Source organism: Fundulus heteroclitus, unplaced genomic scaffold (genome assembly GCF_011125445.2).
Source record: "Fundulus heteroclitus isolate FHET01 unplaced genomic scaffold, MU-UCD_Fhet_4.1 scaffold_90, whole genome shotgun sequence".
Taxonomy (NCBI): Eukaryota; Metazoa; Chordata; class Actinopteri; order Cyprinodontiformes; family Fundulidae; genus Fundulus; species Fundulus heteroclitus.
Window position 1 is genome coordinate 242,876 of NW_023397362.1, and position 19,920 is coordinate 262,795.

At 37.3% G+C, this 19,920-nt stretch overlaps 1 protein-coding gene across 1 annotated transcript in view; it reads left to right on the forward strand.

The window, feature by feature from the left end:
- Positions 1–19,463, forward strand: part of LOC105920076 (serine/threonine-protein kinase 4) — a 33,021-nt gene extending 13,558 nt beyond the window's left edge. The window contains exons 10-11 of the mRNA XM_012855582.3: positions 7,980–8,125; positions 15,901–19,463. Coding sequence (XP_012711036.1) covers positions 7,980–8,125; positions 15,901–16,059 — 305 coding nt within the window. The 3' untranslated portion in view covers positions 16,060–19,463. The remainder of the gene's footprint in view (positions 1–7,979; positions 8,126–15,900) is intronic.
- The last annotated feature ends 457 nt before the right edge of the window (positions 19,464–19,920 follow it).

A 19,920-nucleotide genomic window follows, 5' to 3' on the forward strand; every position in this document is an offset into this window, starting at 1 on the left:
AAATAGCAGCATCAATGCTAACGCTTGCTTCCTCGATGCGAGCCGCCATTGTTGTTGGAATCTCACGGTGGCTTCTCCACTACGTCACATCCATGAAACACCCGCCCTGCGTCCTGATTGGCCAGACCAAAAATTTGGTTGGGGAAATCACTTTCAATGAGCCGTGTCCCAGATGTATGTGAGTGGAGCTAGGCGGAGCGATACATGCAGCTGGCTGTGGTCAGGTTAGGCTTCCTACGCTGTCTTTAAAAGTTTGCAGTTTGATCTCAGTACATTACAGGTATAGATAGATAGATATAGGGCTGGACGATAATTTAATAACGATATATATTGATCGATAGACGTATATCGATGATAGAGAAAAAAAAAGGGGTCAGTAAAAGTTCAATAGAGTAACTGTTTTCCTTCCTTATGCATTTTTGCCATTTAGGTTATTCATTACATCCTTTCAACCAATGAGAATGCAGACCCAGGGAAGCTCCGCCCCCTCAGAATTTAGAGAGTATGCGTTCTTTTGTTTTTTCTTTATTCAAAAACTTGTAGCTTTGGTTAAAAGTTGGTTGAATAAAGGGTTGAGTTTTAATACAGTGTGCTAAGCAATATTGTAAAATGGCCAGGGCTGCACTTAAAATATGTGTTTTGAATTTGTTGATAATTATCTATCGATCAATGTGATTTCTATTTTATCGATATATTTCTTATCTATATCGTCCAGCCCTAGATAGATATGGAAAAGAGAATAGGAGTGTGGAGTAAAATGTCTATTTTAAAAGTTTACTCTCTATTCTATTGCTTAAGGATTTGTCCTCCTCTACTGCCTTTTCTCCATTCTTCCAACTATCCGTTCTTTTATCTTTGTGGTGTTCTGGGATTTATATCCCACCTTTTTTCCTTTCTTTTTCCTTCATTCTCGTCTTCCATCCATGCCTCTCCCCGCTTATCCTTGCAGCAGGGTCATGGGAGTGGGGTGGGGGGGTTCTGGTGCCCATCTCCAGCGCTCATTGGGCGAGATGCTGAGGACATCCTGGGCAGGGCATATACACCAGTCTATTGCAACCATGCCCACACACTAACTCCTAACAACCATTTAGAGAGATCAATTAACTCACTAGTCATGTTTTCTGGTTATGAGCGGAAGTCTGAGCACCTGGTAGGGAACCTATGCATGCACAGGAAGAACAAGTGAACTCCTGGCAGAAAGATTTAAACCCAGGACCTTTATGCTTCCAGGCAGCAGTGCTACCAACGATGTCATGGTGCAGCCCTTAAAACGCACAAAATAAAATAAAATATTGAATACAAATTCATGTCCCTTAAAGTGCGTAATCTAATTCAACTGAAGTCCATTAAATTGGACACCCGAGTTAATGAAATGGAGATTATCTCATTGCCGACATGTGTTAAGTGGCTGTGAAAACATCAGTTTAAGTCCAGAGATGGCTTAAAGACATCTACCACCACTCTGAAGGAGTTAAACGCTTCAGTGGCTCACATGATGGAGATTGTCCCTAACATATATAGGAGAGATGCAAAAAAAGGTAAATATGAAATTGCCTCGTTTTGAATTCACCCCAAAATATGTGGGAGAGTCCAGGAAGAAGGTCATCTAGTCTTATAAGACTAACGCTGAGCTTTTCGGTCACCAGGTGAGAAGCTGTTTGCAACAAACAAAACGCCTTAAAGCATGGCGGTGGTGGCATCATGCTCTGGTGATTCCTCTCAGTTCGTGTCCCTGAAAGGGTTATAAAGGTAGAGGGGACCCTGAATCCTGAAAAATCTTGCCAAATTGTGAAGGATGGTCATATTCACCCTGTCGGAAAACAACTTGGGTTTAGATTTATATTCTAGCGTTGCAGAAACGGTTCAATAACAATAAGGCGAACGTTCAACTTAAAGCCTAGTTTTCCATCCTGTTGAGTTTGTCCCTGAGCTTGAAAATGGCTTTTTACGTCCTGTCCCCCAGTAACCTGACAGAGCTTTAAATAATTAAGCTGTTTGTATGGAGGGATGAAAAAAAACAGCATTTCTCAAATGAGCAAACCTTGAGATATACTCACACTAAGTGCTTTAATTGCCACCAAAGATGTTTACTTAACACAAACGAGAAGAAGGTGAATATTCTTGACGTCATTAACAGTTTTTATATTTTTAATTAAGTAACATTATTTTGTCAATCTGTTTTTGATGTTAGAGGTATTTTTTTGGTCACATTCTTCTCAAAAAAATCCAATTATATTGACCCATCAATATAATTTAACATCCAAATGACGAGAGACTTTAAATGGGCATTCAGAACACTAAACACTAGCACACCTTTGTTAAGGATTACCTCATCACACACACACACACACACACACACAATGTGATTTCTTGCCATTGTGTTAGCATGGATCTTCTCTGCCTGCACTTTAAACTGCATTAACACAGGAACATTTAGAAATCATAATTGCATTAAAACCCTACATGCTGCTGCTGTTGTGTGTATGTCTCTGACTTGTAATGCCCACAATCAATGATGTTTTAATTGTGTTTTTGTGTAAGGATGTGTGTGTGTGTGTGTGTGTGTGTGTGTGTGTGTGTGTGTGCGCGCGCCCATTCACCAAATGAATGACTGATTAGATGGTGCCATGGCCCTGAGGATTTAGCTGGAGGATTAGATCAGAGATCGATCTCAACTAATAGTAATAAAAAATAAAAAGCTTTTTAATTTACACTAATTATCTATTAGCCCTCTCTCACAATGATTCATAAAAAGCGTTTTGCCTCTCGTCATCGTCTCGTCTGCTGCTCCCTTTTACTGTAAACCCAATTAACTCAAAACTCATTCCTAAAATCTGATTCTTTATCAATCTCAGACTAATTTGATGTTTTTATTACGAATAACTGTCACACAAACCCAAGGCGTTCGATTTAGGTGCTATAAGCAAAGCTGACAGTAGGGTTCTAACTAGAAGTTATAATTTTTTTTCTTTCTTAAATTTGGTTGAAACAGCAACCTGTTCCAGCATATTTTCTTAGATTTAACAGACTTCCTGATTAGCTTTTTTTGTTATGTTTACATACCGATTAATTTAGTCTAATCCCTTTTTATTTCAGTTCAATTAAATTAGTGTAATTCAGTACATTCATTTACAGATTCAGCCTGGATTAAATTAGACTCAAATATGTGATGGAAAAATGGGATTTGACATTTTATCTTTTATTTGCATTGGTTTCACAAAGACACATGACTTCCTAATCTTTGTTTTATGTCAAGTTGAATGCTAATTGATTAGCTCAAGGCTGATTTGCATGTTAGGGCTCTGCAGTTAAATGTGTATTTTAATTTCAGATCTAAATAAAAAAACTAATATCGGCAAAAAAAATCTAGAATTGTTTTTGACACGAGTGTAACATTTTCTTGAAATGGAATAAAAATAAGAAATAAATAAGGTGATAGAACTTGTGCCTTTGTTCACATGAGGCTATAATAAGCATAATATGGACTTGTAGTTTTTATTATAAAATTTTAGAATTAAAAAAGTTGACTTTCCTCTTTTTAATTTTAACAGAATTTATTTTCAAAACGATTTTTGGCTGATTCGGACCCTATGCAGGGAATGCTTCAGAACCTCTGAAGCCCAGTTTAAAACCAATATTGCATCAGCATTTTGAAGACCCGTTTTATTTCAACCGCATTTTAACGTTTTTATTTACCAGGTTTAAAAAAAAAATAGGTTTAGGTTATAAATGGGAAGTAAGGCTTCCTAATGATGACTATGATTTTTAAACTTCAACTTCCTAAAGGTGTATAAAAAGGCCTCTACAGTAAAGTTCTTTTGTAGAAGCTGGAAAACCCGAACTCCACAGCTAGCTTGCTGAAGATAACTCTGGCTATGCTCCATGCAGGGTTCCTTATTAAAAACACTGTAAAGCATTTTATGATGCTCATCTCTGACAACCTTTAGTCTATGAAAGTTTACTGTGGTTGAATAAAGACGTGGGAGGACTATGGTTTGGCTTTAACTTGTATGTTTAAACTGTAAAGTATTTTTCAACTTTTTATTAAATGCTCTGAGGTTACTTGGGTAGAAGATGCTGAATTTATTTCATCATAAGAAGGAAGACAGAAGAGCAGAGAAGGTTTTTAATGTGTAATGAAGATGATCCATGTTGACTTTGTTGTAGTCATTGCATCAGAAAAGGCTCAGCAGACCAACCGAGTGAAGAAAAAGAATGCATTGGCAGGTTATACACGGTTTTCTGCCAGTTTTTGAAAAACAACTTTAAACCACTTCACTTCTGTATGGTTTATTTAGAACCACACTTGTTTAACTACGCGTTACATAACAGATAACCTATATCGGTATTCTTCAGTCATTTTGATGTTTTGCAGCATGAATCTTCTCGTTTAGTTGCCACAGTTCCACGTTTCCCTCACAGGAATGGTAATAAAAATGAACTTGACATATTAAACTATATATGAAAAAGAGATGCATTTAACTGATCTCACTGACCTCACTGGCATAAAGAGGAAACAAATCACATCAGGTCATAATTTACAGGGAGGTAAAGCATCTTCTGAAAGTATTTTTGTCCAGTGAGATAATTGCTAAAATTCCCAAATAACATTATTACCAAACTAACTTTAAAAAGACATGAGATCATGGATTTTTATAAGGATGACAATTAGTTTAAGATTTTGGGTGGGTGGGGGCATCTTCATATTGGGAAAGCTAGCAAACTTCCTTAACTTGTGACTCCTTAAATAAGCTCAGAGTCTGAGCGTAGCTTTTTAATTCAGCTTTATTTACGTAGCGGCAATTCACAACACATCATCTCAAGGCACTTTACCAAGTCAGTTCAGTCACATCATACAGACTAGTTAGAAAGTTCCCTATCTTTTGAAAACCTAGCAGATTGCATCGAATCATTGACTTGCAGCAATCACTCCTGAAAAACCATGTAGTGGACAGTTGCTTGCAATGTGTCGTTGACTTTGCAGCAATCCCTCATACCGAGCATGCATGTAGCGACTGTGGAGAGGAAAACTCCCCTTTAACAGGAAGAACCGTGCAGCAGAACCAGGCTTTGTATGAACGGCCATCTGCTGCGACTGACCGGGGGTTGGAGAAGACAGAGCAGGGGCACAAAAACCTGCTTGCTCCCATGACTGCCCAAACCTAAGAGGGATAAATAGGAGCTTTTTTCTGCATTTATTTGAGTTAAAATCAACAGAATGGTTTGATAAGTCATTATTCTGAAATTAAAAGCGGAACACTGCTGTGGGTCAAAATCTGGATTAATGTTGAATCATTTCATTTTAAAATTACTGAATCAAGAAGATGGCTTCCAAGTTTATTTTTCCGTTTCTTTGATTGCATAACTAGATTTAATTTTTATTTTTTTGTGCCTTGTGTTGGATCAAAAGGCTCGTCATAACTAATTTTGTTGTGTAACTACAAAATATTTCATTAGGTGTAGAGGATTTTCTAAGACTAGTAGGAGAAATGTTAACTGTTTTCACAGCATTCACTGTGTTGTTATTTTTTTTTGTTTGTGATGTGTGCATGCCGTGGGAGTTTTCCCTTGGTAACACCACAGCTTATTAAAGCCATGAATCCAACTCTGAACTAAACTCTCTGATTTGCCCCACTGGTGCAGTCACACGGGTCAAATTTGTGACACAGTTTGTGGAGCCGTTTTATTGCCCAAAGAAGCTGATAGATGGATCCTTCTTGGTTGTTTGTCATATGGTATCTTGTTATAAACTGGATTCCTCCCATTTTTATCCCATTTAGTAACACACTTGAATACAGGTCAGATAAAAGTTCTTCTGACATAAGTAAAGCTAAGACGGATTTTTATTTTTTATTTTTTTTAAATTAGTGTAAAAACCTTTCAACATCCTACACACTAGGCCTTTAGACTTTAAATGTCTTATTATTTAAATTGGATGGAGTGTTGGGGGGGGGGGTTATATGTTGTTTAAATGCATCCTTCAGTACTTGCATATAGGGAAGCACAACATTTCTGCATTACCATCGGTAACAAACAAGCTGCGTTTTGGTTGTTTTCACAATGTCAAAGAGTAGGGTCACATGTATATCATATTGATAAATGAAGGTTATTGGCCATAATAGCAAAATTAAATGAACGTTATTGGCCATAATAGCAATACTAAAATCGGATTTTGATATAAGGCTTGGCTGATAGAAAACGCTGGAAAGTGTGGCGCTGTTTTTCAAGATGAACAGCAGATTACGCTCACTGCAATATCTTTGAGGCAAAGTGTAAGAACAGCATGTAATTACTTCTAACGTGAAGAAGCACATGGTCACATGTGCCAATTTAGCGAATTTTTAACTATATTAAGCAACTTTTCTGACCCATCCAGCGATTCAAAAAAAGCAACTAGCAAAAAGTCTAGGAGCTGTCTTCTGATGTGAGCTCCTTCCCACTTCTCCAAGAGCTGTCTCACAATCAGCAGCTTCGTCCTGAAACCCGCCTGCAGCCAGAGCAAAGAGTGCAGAGAGGAGAGCCTCTCCATCCCAGAATTTTATTCACACAATCCCGTATTCACCTGGTTCACTCTGTGCCTCTGAAAACTGTTGTTATGGTAAAACTTAGTTTTATGGACTGTGGAATAAAATTCATAATTAAAACTTATAGATTATTCAATAAGGTTCGTTTGTAGATCCAAACAAGTTTATATATTGAGAAGTAAAAATGTTAAATTGATTTTTTTTTTTTTTTTTTTTTTTAGATTTTATTAATAAACAGACATTTATTACTGCAAGTCTCCTTGTTTTGTTTTGTTTTTTTTGTTCACTGAAATTGTTGTTTTAAAGACTTCAAGGTTTCTTTTTTCCACCCCATTTGTGCTGATGTTTTATGTTTCCTTTTTCATTTTATTGCTGCTTTAATAATTTAACATCTAGTTGATCCCTGTGACGGTGAATTGTCGTAAGTTGGAGCAATAATGCTGGTTTAATGTGCAGTAACCTGCAGCATCGAGGGATGTGGGGAATTGCACACAGGAGTTATGCATGCAGTTAAAAGTTTCCATACTCTGAGCATTGTGCTGCCTTTTATTTCTACACTGATTCCACAGCTAAAATGTAGCTATTGTGTTTATTTCATCTTAATGAAATATAATATGAAAGCAATTTGGTGAAAAGTATAACATTGATATAGTAGCTATTATTTACAGCTTAGGTTTTTATACTATTAAGTGTTCCAGTGTTTCACAATAGGGTAAAAATAATTACTATTAAAAAGATAAGTATAAAGCAACACTGAAAACATGAAATTACAGGGGATTGTTTAGGTTGATGCTTTGTAATGTGGTCAGAAAGAACTATAGTTGAATAACTTGTTTTATAACGTGGGTCTTTTTTTTGCTTTAAGTATTAAAGGCTAAAGGATGTTGTAATGGGGATGGAATAAAAAGAATAAAATTGTCCTTATTTATGCTTGAATTTATGTCCTGTTCTGCTTTACTGCACCCAGAGCTCCTAAGTGCAGCAACTATTAAACCCACTCACACTTTAAATCCCACCATAGACTTAAGATTTAATTGGTTGGATGCAGCTGTATCGGTTTTACAACCTCCTTCATGTTGTATTGCCTATGTTCTGCCCTGGCACCTCATACCATTCTTTGCATGAAATGCTTCATTGTGTGATTTATTTATTTATTTATTTATTTTTTTTATAGTTCCAGAACAATATCTTCATATGATTGAATCTGATGCTTTAAATCCTTTTGTTTTCCTGCTTTAACCCTGTCTGGATTTAGGATTGGGTAAAAAGAAACTATTCTAAAACAAAAGCAATTGAATCAAGTTCTCTTAAATCCCTTCTGTGGCCTTTTAGAACAATCTTCTTTCCTATCTTTATTATGTTAATGATGTCTGCTAAAAGCATGCGACATGTGGAGTTCTGCTAAAAGACCTTTCTGCAGTCAAGTAAATGTTGGTCTGGTTGTGTGGCACACAGGGAGAGATGACACGATGCAGCAACCCAAGCCGTCCTTCCTGGAGTACTTTGAGCAGAAAGAGGTAAACAATCACAATGATGGAGGACGCCGCGGAGAAAACAATGCAGAGAACCGCAAACTCCCTGCTGAAGGAGATCTCGAAGTTGTGAGTATGAGACCGACACTTCAAACCACTGAGAGAGAAAAGAAAAACAGATGTTTATTGTAACTTTACCACTCGGCACCCCATAGACAGAGGCTTTAAGCTACTGGGTAACTTTTTGTGCATCTTGCAGCACTGTAGCTCATCCTGGGATGAATTCAGAAAGCAGATTAATGTTTCCATTTTTGGGACTGTTCTACTTCCACAATTTGCTTTGGGTCTCCACTGGATTCACAAAGCAGATTGCAATAATTACCTCCAGGAGCAAACATTCCCGTTGAGTTCAGCAAATGGGAGCAATGTGCATCTATTTTTGCATCAGAATGCTCAACAACATCTGGCTTTATCTGATTTATTGGGGGGGAACATTGATTAAAGCTGGAAATATATCAGATTATAACATCATCACAGGCAATCTACACAGATACTATTGTAATTGTAATTACATGATAATAAATATTTGTGAGTGGTTACATCTTGTCAGTACGGAGTTGCCTGCATGCCTTTTGGCAAACTCAGAATGTGCCTTCTTTTTAGCACCAAGTAATAGGGTTGAGCAATATGACTTTAAAATAAAATCGCTGATTTTATTTTAGCAAATCCAATTAATCGATTCATTCTATTTATTTATTTTTTCATTTTGCAAAAAAAACGTAAGAGATTATTTTAAAAACATGCTTTTATGTTAACTATATGGTCTGGGAGTTGACCTGAATTCAAAGTGCAACTAAATACAAGCTGTGAAAAGTGCTAGTAAAACAAGATGGCGGCCCTGTCACAGTAAACAATGAAAATATAACTAAATGTTTGCTACCCGTAGGATTACAACGAGGAGCTTAGAACAGACTTCACTTCATTTGTGTAACTTTGGGCTAACTTAAAAAAAAAAAAAGTAAATGAGTGAATTAAAGTGTGTCATCTAATGGTAAAAAAGTTTCCTATGTACACTAGTTTAACAATATATTTTTCTAAACATATATTCAGCATTTCATACTATTCTCTTCGTGGAAGCTTATTTTGTTTCCCAAAATTAAATCTTATTTTTTTTTTTATTCAAATTAATTGATTGAATTGATTTATTGCTTGCCCTACTTCTACAATTTTTAAAACCACAGAAGAAGAAAAATATCAATGGTGAATAGCAGAGTACTGTTTGTACTGCTGACTCTTCTGAATATAACCCAACGTTTTGTTTTTTTTTATCATGCAGTCACCTTAAGTTAGCGTATTGACTGATGGCGAGGTTAAACTGTTGCTTTATTCTCTGCCGTCTCAAACATTTATTAACTGCTACTGCATTTAGGCAGAAAGTTTCCGTATGCCTTGAGTTTCAAAGAACAAAGCATAGCACCAACTAGTGGCACGGCGAGAGAATTGCACAACTTTCTGGTTGCTGTGTAAACAGAGATTGTAATTAGAATGTTGTCATGTGGATGTATTAACAGATATGGGGGAAAATCCTATTTTCAGTATATTATGTAAACAGGACCTGAGATTGCTTACAGGTAGACTTTATTCAACTAATAGTGACTTTTAAAGGTAATTAATTGCACCAGAACGTTTTAGGGGCTTCATAGCAAAGGGAGGGAATACACATGCACATGTCAATTTTCTTTTTTGTTATATATATTTCTTATGTCACTTCCCCAACTTAGACTATTTTTGCAGAGATCATCACATATACATTTTGGATTGTAACAAAAATAGGTAAAAATCCAAGGGGGCGGTGAATACTTTTGCAAGACACTACAACTTTTTCTCTTAAAAATATCTGTGGCTCATAATAGCATGAAGTGAACCCTGAGGTTCAGCACCAGCTGTATCAGATTCTGTCGTGTCCCGTCACACAGGACCTTGTTTGGGTTTTTGAAGCAGGAATTTAAACTTTGAACATCTGCTCCAGCTCTCATTAACTTGTGATGCAGTTGGACGTTCTCTCACTGGGTCCAATTACACAAAGCAGAATTTTGGTCTTCATCTGATTAAGACTGCAAATAAATTTACAGCTACGTAAACAACAGTTTCTTAGAAGGACAATCTTAGTCCTGTTATGGATAAATGTGTAAATCTTAATTACAATATTGTATCCTGTCAGAGATTTTGTGGAATTTGTCAAAACAGCTCTTCTCCACATGCCTCCCTTTGGTTTTAAAGTTGTCAGGGATGTGTATTAATGAAATTTATGGGCTTATTAAAAAGAAAAAAAAATAAAAATTAAAGTGTGCTTGTAGTTGCTTTCTTGTAAAGACGCTCATTATGACTGGATGGCAGTTGGGATCGTAAAGCTGGCGTGACTTATTACTCTTCTTTGCAAAACCTAAACAGGAGTATAAGTTGAAAAATCTGGTATCCATGTAAGGAGATTTACTAGTAAAATTGTCATGTTTAGCATGTAAACAAAGCCTGGGGCTGATTAAATTAAGTAGCTAAATCGTCTCACTGATTTATACCCATTTTAACTTTATTCTGTCACTACTGTAAAGAACGGCTGGGTTTTATTTTGACTAACGCTGCTCTCACATCATTTATCAATGCATTTCAGGGCCATGAATATTTCTACAGACGTTGCATTACTGTGAAAATGCAGGTGGTGGTTGTCTTGCTCAGAGACATTTACACAGTGCAAACAGCTGCTGCTGGAATTAAATATTAAATACATGACCTTTTTAAATATAAGATGGATCCTCTAACTAGATCACAGAGCTGCCATTTCACCTTTAGATGTTCACCAAATGCTCGTTCTCACTCTTCCTCTGCACAGCTTTAATGAAACTGTTAATATCTTTGTTTTTATCAGGTCGCCTAAAGATTCTTAGTGTACGAAAAGGGTTGCTGCTAATAAAAGGGATGTTGAAGACAGAAAACATACAGCAGTCTCCTTTTTCTTTTTTTTCTTTTTTCCCAATATATGAATGTGTTTCATGGTTATGGAGAATCGTGTGTTTTCTTTTCTGTGCCAGGCTACACACGTTTGTTTCTAAAACCAGAGCAGAAATGTGCGCCAGTGGAAACATATGTGTGTCTTTTCTAATTTTTAATGAGCTGCCTGTTTGTATGTTTCATGCACCTCTTGAGGTTTAGGTTTCTGTCACGGTGGATTTCAAGGTTGCATTTTATTTTTTGATTGCCTGTCATTGACTGGTTCCTCATGCTTGACCCAGATTTTTCTTTTGTTTTTCTCTGTAGAGCCTCTTAAATAGATGCACGGTATCTTTTTACTGTCACATTTACTGTTGTTGCAGTGAAAGCGCCTTTAGTGAGAGGATCATCTCACTCAGGGGCGGGTTCTTACAACCAGTGGAAAACAGACCAGTTAATATAAAAACTAGTGATGATGAACTCGGAAGTCAAAGTTTCTGTTGACTTAGAAAATAAATCAATAAATCTATCTTTTTTTTTAATTCTTTATTGTTGCTCAGAACTGTCTTGCACATAAAGATTGTGGCATAATAATAGCTTTGGGTATTTTTTAACCTCTTAAACGAGCAGTCTGTTATTGAATTAAATCTGGAGACGTATGAGTTAGACACGGGCCGGTGTGACGGTCTGAGATGGTAACCTTCAGCAAATTACCAGTTTCACCATACAGAAAAATATGGCATTATCACATTTTGGTTCGATCCAGATTTTAATTTTGAAAAGCAAATAAATGCAAATGTCAAATCTTTTTTTTTTTTTTTTTTTTTTTTAATCACCAAATGCAGAATCCTAAGTAAGGCCAAACAAATTTGTTTTAAAGATTTAATTTTGGGTTGAGCCGATCTGCGCTGTCTCGTCTACAGTTGGATCTGAGTAAAGAAACGGGCCTGTTCACAAAAAAATTAATAAAAATCCTTTCATTTTAATTTGATCCTAGAATTATTGCAGTGGCTTTCTGTGAAGTATAAAGTTGAAATAAGAGTTTTTAGTTTTTAAGACATAGCATCGTGAGCTCCACCAATATCACTGACCAGCTGTTTAAGGTGAAAAGGTGAGCGAGCTTTTTCCAGGGCGGGGTCACAGTTATAGAGCAAACTCCCTCGCCTCATGCACTCTACTTCCATCATTCAGTTTTAAATCTACTGTATGTTTTAATTTAAAAAAAAAACATATTTACATTTAACAAAATCGTGCTCTATTACGCCTGGCTCACACAGCTGCATAATTATGCTGATTTAAAAAAAAAAAAATAGTATTTATTTTTTTTTAACCATATTTTTCTTGTCCAACAATGTTAAGGACACCTCCGCTATTGTAATGGCTCTAAAGATAATCTTATGAGCTATTCCTGCTGTGTGTGGCGTGTCAAGAGTGATCTCATTTGCTCAGACAACGTCCCGATGATGACATAGACGCACTTTGTCATTCAACCGCACATTCACAGTGGGAAGTTTAGTGAAATTTGTTGCAAGACTCAGACTAAAAAGATGAGAAACATAAATATCAGTTCAGGATTAAAGATTAAGAGGTGTATTTAACTTTTATGGGGACAAATGTCTTGTCAGTATAAACATTTTAGGCATTTATGTTGTGTTTTACAAAATATTAGATTTAATCATAATTTTTCATATTTGATGTGAACAAAACCAATATTTTTTCTTAACACAGAACTCTCAACAGATCAACTAACTTTGTTTTTCCTGGGGTTTTTTGGGGGGTTTTTTTGTATGTTTTTCTGTCATTTTGAGGAAAAGTACTGATTTTAGTCTAAATATCCAAACTGAAGGAAGTGCATAAAAAAAGATTAAATATGAGCGTTTTTTCCACCATCCGTAAGCACCGGTGTGTCAGAAGATCAAAAAGGCTTTTCTAGCTGACATAAATCCTACTTGGTTAGACTTATTGTTCCATTAGACTTGCAAATGAAAGGATTAAAAAAAAAAAAAAATCTTTTGGGACCCAGAACACACTGAAGCAGCTTGACAGCTTCACATTGGCCATGTTTTATTTTAGATTTGTCAACCTGGTTTTTGTAGTTTGTAGGCAGTTGTCTCTTTTTTCCCCATGTAAGCGGCACCATTGGTAGAAAACTGAAAGGCTGCATGTAAAATAAATGATGCAAACATTTTAAAGCTAAATTTAGATGTTCAGTTGAGAGCAGTATGTTTTTTTTTTTTTTTTTTTTTTTTTTGCTTAACTGTATATTAAGACTCGTACCAGTCGTATAGACTACTTTCCATTTACATTATATCTGCAATGTCTTGCTCTAGTTAGGGTTTTGTCTGTTTTTGCTTTAGCAGCTTCAGTGATGTGACAACGCTGCACAGAATGCGTGATTTGAACTTTCTAACCTAAATATTTCATGAAAGGCAGATGTAGAAGAACCATTCTGTCCTCTTTACATCTATTTTTATACTTCAACTTTCACCTCTCCACCCCCCCCCCCCCCCCCCTGCTGTCTTTTTACCGTCGCTTCCAAGCCGGATCACCCTTAAACACGTGTGAGCCTCAGTGTGAACAAAGCCGTTTGTAATTATGCTGACAGAAGAGTAAATATCAGCTTCAAAGTTGAAATTTGTCAACTTATAAAATTTCCCAAAGTAAATTAAACGCCTGAGGCTATTTATACATTAAAAGGACTGTTTTTATATAAGTTTAAAATGCAGGGTTGGCAAATATGTTAGAAAATGTACAACCATCGATGCAACAATCTGAGTGTTTGCCAGGAAGAGAAAATTTTAGTTTAAAGAAAAGTGAAACTATCCACCCAACCACTAGCCCAGTGGTGACCTAGTGGTTAGAGCAGCGTGCTTCTACTCTACTCTGAGGATCCGGTTCAATCCCCGCAGACTGCCACTGGGGGTCCCTGAGCAAGACCCTTAGCCCCAGATTGCTCCCAGGCGCTGTGATCGCTGCCCACTGCTCCCTGAGGGATGGGTTAAATGCAGAAGATAAATTTCATTGGAATGTACAATTACAATAACAAAGCAAGATTTCTTCATCAAATGATCTAAAGATAACAAACATAACATTTGAGAGTAAAATGAGTTTAATGTGTCAAAGGATTCCTGGAGCTTTAAACTCTGCGGTCATGTAGGAAAATTGTGATTTTAATTTGTACAGAACCTTCAATGCAGTTTTCAGAAAAAAAAAAATAGCAGAACAACAATTCCTTATTAAATGGCTTTGTTTTAGTTTTTTTATTTGGCCATTTATTTTAAAATAGAAATTGGTGCAACAAGACTGCATATCCGACCATTCAATTTCTGAACCGTTGCCAGACTGCAAGTTACTTGCTTTCAAGAAAATGTAGCATTGGCAACCAATCCTTTTGTTGCAGAAACATTTTGTCTTATTTTGAAATGGTGTCCTTTTTTTAAAGCAGAGTTGGAATACTTGAAGCTGCCTGCAGAAATAATTTATGAACACATCTACAGAAACATAGGATGCATTTTACAGGCATTTTTTTTTTCTACTTGATTCAGTTAAGACTTGGTTATGACGGCACTTCCACGTTGTTAATTTTTGATGGTCAGTTCAGTGTAGTGTGTTGAGTTTGAACAGCTTTAAATCCTTGTATTTTATGCTCCATTTAATTGGAAAAGCACTTTTATGTAAAGACTGTTAAACTGTGGCAGGTTTTCTTTTTTCAGCTTGATGCAAATATGTCCTGTTATTAGGTTAAACTTTCAAATTTAGTAGTTTTTTGAGCTTGATTAAAAACATAACACCTAAACTGGGTATAAATTAATAGATTTTTAGGAGAAAAATGAAGGAATTGCGATCTATGCGACATATTGACTAATGTAACAATACTCTGCTTAATTTTGAAGGTATAATAAAATCTGCATGATCACTCTCGGTCCATTTTATGCCAGCACTGACCCCTCAGCGACTGTTGACTCTAAAGTCATCCAGTAGCAGGACCTGCCAGCTTTTCTTCATTGGACTCTGTGTAGTGGACTAGGACGTCGGTGTAATTTTAGCTCTATCGATCGGAGGTAATAAATAGCTGGAGAGCGATGTGCTGCTGGTAAAAGCTAAGACGGGAAACCTCCTGGGGAAGGCTAAAGGAGGCACCGTTCCCGATCGGACCGACGACACAGAGAGGCGGTGAATGCGTGTCGGTGGATGTAACCTCTGACAAAGCCTCGAAAATGGGTACAATCAGACACCTCGGTTAGTGAGGTCATGCGTAAGAGATTATGAGGTTGTGAAAAAGGTTTAGTCTTCATCTACACATAGTGCTGGCTATTAAGTTGGGGAAAATCCAATCATTTTTTATCAAACTTTAAATCAACACGTTTTTTGCCCTCAGAAGTTTAATAAACCACTGCTTATAAAAAAAAAAAGCTGTAATTAATGAAGAATAATTCAGGCAGGGTTGACTGTTGTTTTAAACTAGCAGTGAATTATCAGATCACAAACTGTTGTATTTATTATCCGCTTAGTATAGAACAATCCAACTTGGGTTCGATGAATTAAAGTGTTTTAGATCATAAAGCTTGTAGTAAAATCCCATCTTCAATGCCAGTTTAACCAAACAGAGTCATATTGGTTATAAATGGACCGTGCTCTTTCAGAAAGACTTCCTGAAGATGAGAAATATTGGAACAAGCTTAACAGTCAACAAATTATATTATTGAGGCTAATCTTGATAGCAAAGTTTACAAGACGTTGCTTCTAAATTGCAAATGAGATTTTCTTTAGTTTTTCTTAAACAGAACTTCATTTTTTAAATACTTTTGAACTGTCTCTCAAATGGGACCATTTATAGTGTGCCATCGTATTAAAGAAATAAAAGTTGCTGTCTAAGGGTGATTAAAATAATATTTTATATATAATATTTCTTTGTGCAGGTCGGTACGTGGTCGGTGGAGGAGCTGCGGGTGAGGCTCGCCTCGCTGGATCCTCAGATGGAGCAGGAGATAGAAGAGATCCATCAGCGCTACCAGGCCAAGCGGCAGCCCATCCTCGACGCCATCGCGGCCAAAAAGCGACTCCAGCAGAACTTCTGAGAAGGGTCTGCGGAGCTCTTTACAGGACAAATGCAACCGGATGGTTTCTCCTGTTTAAACTGCTGTTTTGACTGATGTCTCGTCCAGATAGCTGGACTTAAAGGATTTAATGTAGCTGGATGTGACGTCTGGGAACCTTTTGGAAGAGGTGGATCTTTGGGTGGAGAGCAAACTTCCGACACAACGTTGGTTTGCTTTGAGAGAATCTGCACTCTTCTAGAGCTCCTTCAGTTTGATGTGAGAGTGGAGTTGAAAGTAAAAGTTTTAGATCAACAAGTGATCTGGATCTGTGAGTTATTTTCAGCTCATTTCAAACCTGCACGCTTTTGTCTGGTGCGACAGTGACTTTTCTCAGACCATCAAGTTCCCTTTTAAGTTTTTAAATGTTTTTTTTTTTAGGTTTTGTCAGTGGGTACTTTTTATCGAGGGTTTCCTCTCAGTGCTGGAAAAATGGTTGCTGCTAAATGTTTTAGTGTTCCCACCCCAGACTGTGAAAATCAAGAAATGATCAAATAACTTACTTTCCGCCGAACTTGGAGGTTTTAAATTATTAGTTTAGTCCAGCACACGACTGCCTCCTTGGTACACAAGTCGATCAGTTTACAGGTCAGAGTTTAATTAGGACCCAAACCAACTTGAGGCCTTCAGGAACAGCCGTAACAAATTTAACGCCGAGAAGAAAAGAGGCCGGGTTCCTTTTTTATTCCTCAACCCGGGCAATATTTACTCACATAGTTCAACCTTAGTTTCTTTAATTCGGTACATGTTTGTTATTTTTCCCCTCAGCCCTGAATGTTAAGCTTGGTGGTTTTATTCTGCATAGGAAAAGCTGAACCTGTGTGCCTCGTGACATCACCGGCTCTGTTCCCTCTGATTTGTTGTTTTTAAAGAGACCAACTGCAAAAATCTTACAGAAAGGAAGCAGCAAGAGTTTAGGTTTTTCTTTTTTTTTTTTCACATTATGCTTCATAGCCCAATAATGATGGTGAAGTTGCCTTCTTCTCCCTAAAAATGCTCATTTCTTTCTTTTATTAAGTGCCGCTGGTGCAGGCCCATAGTTTATCTTGTAGAATTATGCTTCTGATGCGTTTAACTTAATGGATCCAAACTGGACATCTGAGTTTTGACCCGACTGCAACCATTAGTGTTACCCCTCCATTTTCCTCTCGTTCCTTTTCCATAACAGCAGCCTCCCTCTGGGACTCTCTGCTCCTGGGTCAGATTTATGTTCTGGATATCTTTGCATCTTTATGTCTGAACTGTTTGTTTGTCCGCTGTTGCCTTAGTAGACGTTCCTTCCCCGTGAATCTAAAGAGTGATCTGGGGATCAGTTAAGACCAGAAAAAACGCAAACTATTTAAAAGCACAAAACTATATTTAGAGTTATGCCAGTGATATGAAGCTGGGTTTAGAGCACACTGCAAACGGAGATGGGGCATTTTTTTTAAGGTTTCCCACTGTTTTTGAGGCATTTTAACTGCTTACAGTAATTTAAATTTATTAGTCCATTTTTCAAGGCCTTGGAAGACTTGTTTACACTTTTATGATTGCAGTGTTTGAAAGTATTTACACGTCTTTATGCATCACATTAGAATTTTAAATGAGGAGAATTGAAAGCAGAGAGGAGCCGGTTTTGTTTGCTTTCATTTCATTTGGCTCTTGATTAGTGGCTCGTTGGGAAATTAAACTTGATTTAGTGACAAGTCTATAAGTTTTGGATGTACTGACCTTAAGGTACAGATGTGGATTTGAATGTTTGACAATAATTTGAGGTTTATGGTTTTGGTGTTTAGCGTAAAATAATGTTTGAAGGGAGTTTAATGTGATATTTTTGCCTTGTTTTCATCACCAGAGCCCTTAATGTTCTAATTTTAACCTTTCTTTTCTACGACGTATTGTAATTCCAAACTGACCTTGAAAATGGCAATTAGACAAATTTATTGGAACAGATTTAACGAGGATACTTTTATCTACTTCAAAACAAGTTTAAAGCGGTGCCAAAAGGCCTCAGTCCCGCTCTGATCCAGCTCTACGTGCATCATTCCTAAGAATCGCCAGCATTTTCAGACATATCTGCTTCTCATCCAGCACAAATGGGCGGGGGGGGGGGGGAGACGTAAACAAAGGGAGCGAGTATATTTTTGTTACATAGGTTTAGCGTTTGACACAGAAAGGAAGGACGCCTTTGGTCACTGTGTCAGAGTAAAACGAGCTTCTCAGGTCATGAAACTCCTCAGGGGTGTAAAATAATGACGATGAGAAAACTGCTGTAGATATTCAGGAGCGCTCCACGCAGAGCGAGCGTCTGTGAGTACTGTATGAGAAACTTTGGGCCGCGCGCTTGTTGTGAGTCGGCTGGACTGCAGAGGAGATCCCTTCGGCCGAATGCTGTAATTAACTGAGCCTGTTCTGTGGATGCCATGAATCTCTCTAATAACTCGTCTTCTGTATTTACAAGCTAAAGGGATTCTTATTTTAAGCTGTGGTTTTACACTGAATGCACTGTTTTTTTTTGTGACCGGCTGTCACCTCCTCGTAACGGACAGCACAGAAAAGGGACAAACCCTGAAAACGACAGTGATGTCGAATCGGATGAATAATCTGCTGGGTTCTGCTGAAACGTTTATGAAATAAAGTCAAAATCCACTGGAAACGTCGCTGACGGGAAGCTCGTCGCAATGTCAACCAAAGTTTTGTTTCTGTCTTGTTTGAAAAGCAACTGTTGGACTTTTGAAAGAGCAGGGAGGTCAGATATGCCTCAGCAGGAATCTGCAGCTCCACAAAAGCATTTTTTTTGTTTGTAACAGCAGTAAACTTTGAGTCTGTTGGAAGAAAAAAAAAAATACTTTAAGTGAAGCAGATTGTGGGTAGTTTAATTTCTGTTATTTAAATTATTTACATACATTAGGTGTACTATTGGAACTAATCATGCAAAGTGTAAATCCTGCTGAAACAGTTTCTCAAGTGTTACCGCTGTTCTGGGAATAAGTTTCTTTTTTTTTTTTTTTTCCTTTTTTGGTTTTTCAGTTTTGTATGGCTTTTCATCAACATGCAGTGTTTTTATATTCATGGAAAACTTAATAAACGTTTAAGCAACAGACTTAAATTGTGGATAGATGTAGGATTTATTAGAAAGTATTATGCCTCTGATAGCGGCGTTTTGGTTCATTCACCTTTTATCTCACAGAAGTGAATAAATCGGAGGGGTTTAGAAGTTATTGCCTTTTACTTTTCAGTCTCTAAGTACAAAACTGCTTGTCTGCATGTGAGTTTACTCGTCACTCTCCGAGGTGTATTTGCCTTAAATTTACAGCATGCAGTACAAGTCGAGCATATGTTGCGCTCAGAGGCATTTGCTTTGTGTTTTATTTGTTTGCTTCTTTATTAAAGACAAACTAAACATGCGGCTTCTCTTTTTTTTTTTCCATCCTTGTCTCTCTATACATCCATCCATTATCTGTACACACTTACCCATACACGGTCATAGCAGGCTGGTGTGACTCCAGCGGTCAATGGGTGAGAGGTGAGGTGTCCCTGGACAGGGTCGCCTGTCCATCACAGGGCAACGCAGATACAGGATGAACATTCATGCACACACTCACACCTACGGGCAATTTGGAAATGTCCAGTTCACCTAACAAACAAACAATGGACTGTGGGAAAACGCTGGCGTATCCGGACTGAACCCATGCAACTCCTTGCAGAAAGGAGGATTTAAACTTGGTGTCTTTTTGCGAGGAAACAGCACTAACAACTGCACTGCTGTGCAATGTTAGAAATATGCAACAGCAGAGGCTTCAGGGTATAGTAAAAATACCTTTGGGTAAGGTTTCCTGATTAATTTTAAAAGTCTTAGTTTAC